Genomic DNA, 10,232 nt, shown 5'->3' with positions numbered 1-10,232 from the left:
TATGTCTCACACCTCAGAAGTAACTGCAGCACAGCACATGACAAACAGTGTCATGACATGAAAGGAGTCTGGGAGGAATCTGAGAGGAGCAGTAAAGCAGAGTTGGGCTGGTGTTATGTTCTTGTTTGAGGGGAGAGTTGGGTATGATGTCTCTCTAGTCAGTGATAGCAGGCTGACAGACACCATGTAGCACCCATATGGGAGCGAAGCACTTGAGTTCACTCGCAGGATGGAGCTCATTGTGCCTCTGTGGCTTGCTCACTCACACACACATAACAAAATGACTTTCACATCTGTCAGCATGGCATGAGGAAGGGTCTGGTTTGATGGCTGATGTTGCAGGAGATGAGTGAAGTGAAGCAAGTGAAGCACACACACACACATTTGAGAGTACCAGGTGGGTTACTAACAGATCAGTGAAAATATATATTATATATATTCACACATCACATGATCACACACTCATCTCTCTGTGTGTGTGTGTGTGTGTGTGTGTGTGTGTGTGTGTGTGCTGAGGGTTCAGAATCAGTTCTCAGGTGTGGAGGGAGATTGATTTTAAATTATTAAAATGTAAATGAGCAATCTGGGCAGGAGGATTGGGATCTAATTGGAGTCAGAGAGCAATGTTTGAGGTGAGGCAGTGTGTGTGTGTGTGTGTGTGTGTGTGTGCGCGTGCGTGCGTGCGTGCGTGTGTGTGTGTGTGTGTGTGTGTGTGTGTGTGTGGAAAAGTTAAGTGTGAGGTGAAGTGGTGTGTGTGAGAGCCGTTGAACAGAGAACATTTCTAGTTCTTACACTTACATTAGTTATGCTCACTAAGGTCCTGTTCCACATGGTATTAACATGCATTTCAAATGTATCTCTTGTGACCACTTGTACACTGAAAAAAATTATACTACATTTTTTTAAGGTAAGTGGTTGTAAACAATTTATTTTAGCTACATTTAATTACAAAAAAAATATGTTGAAAGTTAGTCAGCTAAATTTGTTCATTTAAATGTAGCTAAAATAAACTGATTGCAACCACTTACCTTAAAAAAATGTGTAAATTCAATGAATCATTTGTAAAGGCCCATTGTCTATTGTCATTATCGTAGCAATGTATGAAGTTGTATGTAACTGATGCATGTTACATACAGTTTCATACATTCAATGAAACCAAGCTCAGAGTTCACTTTAAAACCAATCAGCTTTCTGTTGGTTAACGTGGTGAATTTGCATAGCCAACTTGACAATTTTTTACCCTCATGCGAAATTCCAGATTGTGTAGAATCTTACTGAAATTAACAATGATTAATGTGAACACCTTTATTTTAAACTGTATGCATCACTTTTTGCGGAAGCGGGAAAAAAGTGGGAAAGGAATCAAATAAAAAGGATAAGGAGAGCAGGTGCAACACTGCAAAGGCCTATTCACACTAAGACAAATCTTTGGTGCAATAAATATTTTAATTTAATTAGGACTGTCAAAATGAACATGTTAATGATGTGATTATTATTTTTATAATTTTTTTAATATGTAATGCAAATAACTTAGCATCCTTTTTTATTTCCTGGCATCCTTTGGTTAGCGTTACAGTAGACTTTATGAACACGCTATCAACCACAATAAGATGCAAAAGAGAACTTAATTTGGTACTGGCTTACTGTCTGTGAAGCAGCTTTCTGTGAACACATGCATCTGACATGTGTGCGCAGAAAGCTGCTTCAGACATTTTGTGTAGTCAGCTGCTTCAGACTACACAAAATGTTCAAAATGCTGGTTTTGGCGGGTGACCTCATAAACACAAACTTAAATGAGTTAAGATGTCCTAAATGATCATAAAGAGTTGGGAGAAAATCAGATGTGTGTGTCAGATCTGCGTAATGTGCATCATGTTTTAAAATCACCGGGCTGCTTGCTACAGTCTGTCATTGATGTAAATCAAAGAACAAAAGAGGAGGAAAAAATCCTTCACTGCTCTTTGCTGATTAACTTTTGAAGCTCGAGTAAAGATTAATCTATATTCAATGTATAGGTTCACTTATTTATTTATTTATTTAAAATGTAAAAGTTCACTTAAATTAAAAGTTTTTTCAAAGTTATTTTTCAAAGCCTATTAAATGTTAAAAGTAATGGCTTTCAATTATTCTGTAATGTTGAAAGGCTATAATTATGGGCAAAAATTGAGAGGAAATGCATTTAAAAGAGACATCAGTAGCAGTAATGGTATCAGTGATAGTGGTCTTCGTTAGGCTACTTAGTAAAAAGATGCCATTAAACACCTGTTTAATATATACCATCTTTATGTTGTTTCTACAAAAAGTGTTCAATGTGAAATTATAACAATATAAATATATTAATATACAATTAATCACTATTAATTACAGGAAAATGTGCTATAAATTAGCTAACTTTTAATCGATTGAATTTTTGTGGCCAACATTTGTGTTGGTGTTAACAAGATTGTGTATGTTTTGCTTTCTCACAACACATCCCATAAACATCATATTTTGAGTGAGTGTGTGGCAAATAGGTGGCGGTTCACTGCTATTGGTGGCATATTCATGATGGCTAGTGTATATAGTACATATACGATGTGATTATGTGTCTTTTTGCCTACCCGCATATGTGGTTTCAGGGCCTCAGACAAGTACCCATACCCCTCTGGTATTGTGGCAGTGAGTTTTACATGGGTGGCAAATCACATTTTTAACCTAGTTTGCTTACATTCTTTGGATTTCTTTCAGTCTGCTTTATTTCCCAAACCAAGTCCTGACTATCTTTTGCCCTTGAACCAATCTTTTATTGTCTTCTCAACCATCTCTTCTCTCTCGCTCTCATCCTTCAAGAGGTTTCTATCTTCATCTCTCTCTTCCACTTCACACCTCCATCTGTCTCCCACCTTCACCTCTATATTCAGTGCTCTAGTGTCCATTTCACCTCGTCTTTCACTCTGATTTGTGTGTCTACTCTTTCACTTAATCCTCCTCTCTGTCCTCGTCCTCTCACCCTCATCTCTCTCTCATTCTCTTTCTCTCTTTGTAAATGATATGAAGTGTATGACCTCCATCCATGTAGGGCAGAGACTACTTTCACCCTATTAGCCTTTCTCTTTCCTGCATTAGCATTAGCTGTCAGGTTGTGCTGTGGTATTCAAAGCACGCATTTTCGGAACGTAAAATGAAAAGAGTATGTTTTTTTTTTTTCTTGTTAAAAATAGTGCTCATGTGAGCTCTTGGTCAGGCTTCTTGTCAAAGATGATGCATGTAATAATACAATAACTGTTTTTTTGTTGTTGTTTTTTTTTTAAAAAGCTTTCCACTGTCTGTCATTGGCCAAACATGTTCTATTTGTTATCTCTGTTTATTATGCCTGTTGCAGGACATTTCATTTTTAATATATTTGTAATTTAATATATGTTTTATGTCAAGACGTTAGTTATACATTACTGATTAAAGGTTCGGGGTCTGTAAGATTGTAAGAAGTCTATGTTCAACAAGGTTTCATTTATTTGATCAAAAATAGAGTGAAAACAGTTATATTGTGAAATATTATTACAATTTATTACAACTGTTTCATGTTCAATGTATTTAAAGCATAATCTACTCCTGTCATGAGAAAGCTGCATTTTCAACAGCCACTTAGATCATTCTAAGATGCTGATTTGGTGCTCAAGCAACAATCATTATCAGTGTGTTGTGCTGCTTAATATTTTTGTGGAAACGGTGCTGCATTTTTGTCTGGATTCTTTTAAGAGAACAGCATTTATTTGAAACAGAAGTCACCCTAACAATGTAAAAGTCTTGGCTGTCACCATTGATCTGCTTAATGCATCTTAATGCATTTCTTTCAGAAATTGAATGTTTAGTGTATAATTTACATTCAAACAGACCTAAAGGCTTGTGGTGTTCACAAGTTTCTAATTTGGAGACCAAGTCAGTTCTAATGTTATTTGATTATATGTCTTGTCAATTTCTCTCTTTTTAAAGGTTTTGCCAAAAATCAACCTACAAATAGCTTCTTACATCTGTAACTGCTTACGTTGGAATAGGAGAAAGTATGTTACACTGAAAAATTACACACTTCACCTTTAAGTAGACCGGGAAAGATCCAGGCCACTTTTCTCAGTGGTCTAGCTAAAATTAGCTAAACTAATCTCCTTTGCCAGAGAGACATATGGGTAAGTCTTTCTGACTTATGCACTTTCAGTAGTTAGTGAGAAGTTTCCTAGAAACTGTGCTGGCTTTTCCCAAAGAGCACTTCATTATCTCACAAGAGAAAGAATGGAGGTCAGTTTGTAGAGAAAAAAAACAGTATTCCCCTTAAACCCCTTTGGACAGCCCAAAGCAGACTTGAGTTCAAAGACCAATCCCTTTGGACCTGATGGTTTGGAGTGCAAGTACAAGCAAGCCCTGACACACTTGGAGCTCTGTGAGTGTTTGATCTATATGTGGGATTTCCTCCGTGAAGTTCAGTGATGTTGTGCTGTGTCGTGTCATTGCATGGAGATACATGTATTTGGGTCTATTTTAGAGTCAAAATGAGGCTTTGATCAGAGCACGACAGAGATAGTGCGAGTGTGAGCGGGTTTGCGGCTGACAGTTCTGGGTTGCATGTGCTGGTGTGTCTCCAGAGAAGGTCTCTAGGCAGATTGGAATTGTTTAATCTAAGTGTGACAGGCAGAGATGGGTAGAAATGTAAAATAGAGAGAGATTGAGAGAAACACTCAGATTAATATGAAAACAGACTGCAGGGCTGCTGAGACTGGTAGCATTTAAACGGAAATTAGATTTTAAAGTACGGTCTATATCATCTACATTCATTTTGAGTTTGTTAGCTTTTTTAGCCTCATTATCACAAATATACAGTGTTGGGGAGTAACTAGTTACATGTAACAACATTACGCAATTCAATTACAAAATAAATGTAACTGTAATCCATTATAGTTACTGGGAAAAAAAATGGTTAAATAAATTAGTTACTTGTGAAAACATTTAACGATGTCGGCACTGATAGCTACATGCTACGGGCGTCCTGAGTTCGAATCCCGACTTGAGGACCTTTCCTGATCCCCTATCTCTCTCCCACTTCACTTCCTGTCAGTTTTGATCTGTCCTATTGTAATAAAGGCGAAAATGCCAAAAAATAAATCTAAAAAAATAAAAATAAATTTAATTATTCAATTACAAAGCGGGTTACATCTGAATATTTGCTGTAAAAAGCTAGGATATGTTGAATAAAATGTTTTGTTTTGCCTGTTTTTGATTGACCACTCTAAAATATGAGACACCAATGTTTCAGGAGTTTATATAGGACACATGCTTATTCAATAACTGTTTTATGTATATGCTTTACTTTTTAAAATGAACTGTTTTTTCCAAAGGCATTGTTAGATGCCAATGTTTCCTGTTATAGCTATGCAAAGATTTGATTTCAAAAACAGTATCACAGCTATTAAACTATTTCTTATTATTTTAAATTTGTATTTAACCTCAGAAAGATCTCAAAGTAAACAGAGGTGTTAAAGTCTGATTTTGTGGTGACTGCTTTCAAATTAAATTACTATAATCTTAATTCAAATGAAGTCTGTATTCAAAATTCAAATGAATTTTGAAGTCTGACAGTAATCAGTGTTGAGTACTACTGTAAGGTTAACCCTGCCGGCTTTAAATGTTTGAAATCGATTAACATCTGGGAACATTCGTTAGAAACTTAGTAAAAGTAATTAAAAGGTAATCAAATGTAATCTGTTACATTACTTTAATAAAGTAATTGAAATAGTTACACTACTAATTGCATTTTGAATAGGGTAACTTGTAATCTGTAACCTATTACATTTCCAAAGTAACCTTCCCAACACTGCAAATATATACACTATTTTTGTTACACTACAAACATTTGGGGTCAGTAATTATTCAGGAAGGATTATTAAGTTTTATTCAGGAAGGATGTATGTAATTGATCAAAAGAGACAGTAAAGATCATTATCACGTAACAAATGATTTCTGTTTCAAAACAATGCTTTTCTTTTGAAGAAGCAAAACTGTTTTCAACATTGATGATAATAATACAAAATGTTTCTTGGACAACAAATCAGCATACAGTACGTCTGAAGGATCATGTGACAATAAAGACTGGAGTTGTGGAGAAAACCTAGCTTTGCCATAACAGTAATAAATTACATTTTGAAGTATATTAAAACAGAAAACAGTTATTTTAAATTGTAGTAATATTTAACCATTTCAAATTGATTTGACTGATTTTACTGTATTGTTTTTTATCAAATAAATGCAGCCTAGATATGCATAAGAGATCTTACCAAACTTCTGAATGATAGTGTACATCAAAAATATAAAAAAGTAGGAGAATTTAATTAACATGGACCTCCCATGTCTTTCCACTGTGCTTCATTTCATTGTAAAATTGCATTTGAGCCCCAAGTCTCAAAAAGAAAAACAATCCTAAACAATGAACTTGACATTCCTCAAAGATGAATTAATTCTGAACAACACTCCCCACACTCTCCACTTCCCACAATGCTCTGAGGTTATGGTTTCCTAGAACAGTAACAGTAAGACAGACATCAAAGCACTTGCAAGAGGAGACAGCAGCTGAAACTCACTGTCACACAGCCTGGGGCAGAGACAGAGACAGAGAGAGAGATGGGCAGAAAGAGCTAGAAGGGAAGAAACAAGAGAACAGTAACAGCTGCAGAACAACAAAGGAGTGGATGAGAAAATGAAGGCGCTATGATACACACTCCTAATATGACTTCAAAGTGTCTGTTTATTCTAGTACCTGTTCATGTGTCATCAAAGTGTGGCACGGTATCAAGGGACTGTGTCTCACAGCACACAGTCCAGAGTGCTTGGTTTCACATGGAACTGAATGTTTAGGGGCTACACATACAGAATATACTGTACTATATACTCTTGTTTTGTCCATGCTTAAGGAAAAACACTGGCTTATCTGTAAGTAGACCAAGCAAACCATCTCAGAGGAACAGTATAGCAACACAGATTGTACTATAGGGTCATTTTACAGCCTCGCTCTCTATTTCTCTCTTACACACACCTTGTTGTTCTTCACGCCCCGAGGGTGTAGATAATAGTGTGTATCCTCAGCAGCAGCAGATTTCATGGCAGCGGAGGTGTCTCTGAGCCCCGCGTGATAAAACATGAGACAGATGTACGTCTTATGTGTTTTTGTGAGTGTGTGTGTCTCAATTGCCAAGGGGACGTATTTCCACACTGACACCCTAACACTCGTCTGACCAGTTTTTCACAGTCTCTCTATTCCTGTTATCCACTGTCTGAGGCTGTGACAAAGACATCAGTGGAAACCTCCTTTCAATTATTCAACATATATATTTTTTTATATTTTGTAGACTATATATTTTGTAGCTATTTTCACAACTGGTTAAAACCTCAAAGATTGGTGGAGGAGGATCTTCACAAAAATGTTTTTTTTTCACAAAAAAAAAAAAGTATTACGGGTCAAAAAGATTCAGAGTTACATCGGGTGAATTGTAAAGTGTAGCTCATCTTCCATACCCAATGTGATGAGATTTCATGAAATTGAGAAGACTGAAATTGGAACCAAATGATTTTCTGACATGTTTAGAGTTGCTGGAGGCTGAACAGCGTGTATGAATGAGCTGGATGATACCTAGCTTTTTTCCTTTTCAGGGTTTCATTCTGGTGCTCAGGATGTGTGTGATTATGTGAAATTTGCACACACACACACAGACATGCACACACATCTATCAGAGGAAATCAATAATGGCTTTGCAAAGCTGTTTTTAATATTTATAGATTTCTTTAGTGTTGCCTGCTAAGGTTGTAATGGTTTGGGGTTACAGGTTCTTCTGAGTACACACGATTTACACCACTTTTGTGTTAAATGAATATATTTAGTTTAAAAATGTATGAGAGTAATATTGATGTTGCTCTGATCTTGTTTTGTTAGAAATAGAATATGTAGGTTTAAAAAAATGTGGGCTGTTTTTGAGAAATTTAAAGGGATAGTTAAACCAAATATGCTTTAATTTCTTTTAATTTTTTAATGTTTTTTTTTTTTTTTGTAATGCTAGCCTATAGAAGAATTGTCATTTTTGGGTGGACTGTTCCTTAATTAATCAAATGATTTCAGTGGAGCTGATCCTAGTAATTCTCATATAAAATTTGAATGGATATTGCAAAAGGTCTTTTTCTTGCATCACAGTGTAGAGTCATGTAGTTCATGAGAAAAATTCAAAGAATTCCTCAGTTTTTTTAATTAAAAGGGTTAAATGTAGTAATAACAGTAATAACACTGTAACATCCAACACTGATGTTTTGCACATTGATTGAGAGTTGCAACCACAAATACAATGTGGTTTTAGTTTAAAAAAAATGATTTTGAATGTATTATGAAGGTTAAGATTTTTTATTTTTTTTTATCATATCACCTTTACTTATAAGAAAAGCATGAAGAAGCAGAAGGCGAGGGAGAGAGAGTTGGGTTTTGGCTCATCACCCTCATTCTTAATCTAGTTGGCAGAGTTTCATAGTCCTAATACTCCTCAGTACTGTGCACTAAACACTAGAGCAATAAAGCTCACAGGAATAATGTATCTTTTTCTGTGTAGGAAGGAGTTGGAAAAAAAAGAGAGAATGTATAAGCTAAAATTACAGAGGAAGAGCGAGACAGATAGATGCACAGTGATGTAAAGGTCAGGTAAGCAAAGCATTAAAAGTTCATCCCAGTAGCCATTAAAAAATACTGAATTAGCTGTCACATAAATCATCTCACAGCACCACTGTCACATTTTTCCTGTAGGAAACCTACAATTTCAGTAGAGATATAAGCCAAGGAGAAGATTTTCTCTTTGGATTCTGCTACTCCTCTTTAATCAGAGACCATGATATCCCACAACCCCTGTCTCATCTCCTGCAAGTCTCTAATGTATATGTTTTTGAAGAAGGGCCAGATCATTAGTCTATAGGCTTATCCAACACAATTTGAATGCTCTGTCACTGGCGGCTATGGGCTCGTGGACACAATGACACTGGCAAACGTAGCGAATTGGCTTTCTAATCTCAGTGGCACGGACAACAGTCACGCAGGAGTAGCTAAATAGCTTGGAAAAGACATAAAGGTTGGCAGTGGGATGCTCTAAAGCTAACAGCCTTTACTGTATTTTTGTGAATTCATTACAAACTTGCAATGTTAAATGGCATGTGGACTGTTTTATTTTCTGTAGCTTTCGAATTCAGTTTTTTCTTTGTATAAACCCTGTTAATAAGTCTTAATTGATCATTTTGACATATCACATTTGAAATTATTAACCCTGGTTTCACACCGTTCACACTTTATCCTGTCTTAATAATTAATCTTAATACTGTTCACTTGTAAACTCTGGGTTAATGTTCTTATTTGCATATTTATGAGGTCAGTTTGCAATATCCACTCAATGTTATCGACCTCATAATATGCAAAGCAGAATATCGCTTGTGACAGGAACCGCAAAAGATTAGAGGTTTTCATAAACCAGGGTTTAAAGCAGTGCTAAGCTTCAAAATTATGAGTGTAAACTGCTGATTTACCCAGGGTTAAAAGTGGCCTTAGTCTAGATTTTAAAACACAATAATCAAGGTTATGCGCAGTGTAACAGCCCTTTGTGTTTCTCTCCTCCTCTTTATTTATTTCTGCTTTTATGATACGCTGTGATAAGATTAAGGTGTAAATAAAGTTTCTCCCTCTTTCCCAGGGGCTCATTGGAGAGAAGTACGGCAGTATTCGGGTCCCAGGGGAGGTGGAGTCGGCTGAGTTTGAGATGATTTTGGATGCGGCGGTGGAGGCGGGACTAGACACACGGATCTTGGAGGAGACAAACACTTCTTAAAATATTACTTCAGTAACAGTGTGGTGTCTGCTTTCTCTTTCCCTGTTCAAGCAAAGAGTCATTTGTACTGTTGGGTAAACTCTGGTAAATTGGACTCCTTTTGACATCCCTCTACATCGAGTTCTTGTGGTCATGGAAATATTAGGAACTTTCAAATTTCTAGGCATGACTTGGAAAAGTCAATGGAAAATCTCACGGAACTGTATTAATAACAGCTGATCTTCATGAACCAAGTCAAGTCACAGTTATTCTTCATGGGTCAAGTCAAGTCACAGTTGATCATCATGAATCAAGTCAAATCACAGCTGATCGTCATGAGGCAAGTCAAGTCACAGCTGATCTTCCTGAGTCCAGTCAAGTCACAGC

At 36.3% G+C, this 10,232-nt stretch overlaps 1 protein-coding gene across 1 annotated transcript in view; it reads left to right on the top strand.

Annotated features, from left to right (window-relative positions):
* Positions 1-10,232, top strand: part of LOC107658331 (NACHT and WD repeat domain-containing protein 2-like) — a 47,987-nt gene that overhangs the window by 21,919 nt on the left and 15,836 nt on the right. Inside the window, exon 4 of the mRNA XM_016446848.1 lies at positions 9,732-9,821. Coding sequence (XP_016302334.1) covers positions 9,732-9,821 — 90 coding nt within the window. The remainder of the gene's footprint in view (positions 1-9,731; positions 9,822-10,232) is intronic.

The sequence above is a fragment of the Sinocyclocheilus anshuiensis genome, unplaced genomic scaffold (assembly GCF_001515605.1).
Source record: "Sinocyclocheilus anshuiensis isolate Anshui unplaced genomic scaffold, SAMN03320099.WGS_v1.1 scaffold69, whole genome shotgun sequence".
Taxonomy (NCBI): Eukaryota; Metazoa; Chordata; class Actinopteri; order Cypriniformes; family Cyprinidae; genus Sinocyclocheilus; species Sinocyclocheilus anshuiensis.
The sequence above is the reverse complement of the archived record's forward strand: the minus strand, read 5'-3'. Positions and strand labels throughout refer to the sequence as shown.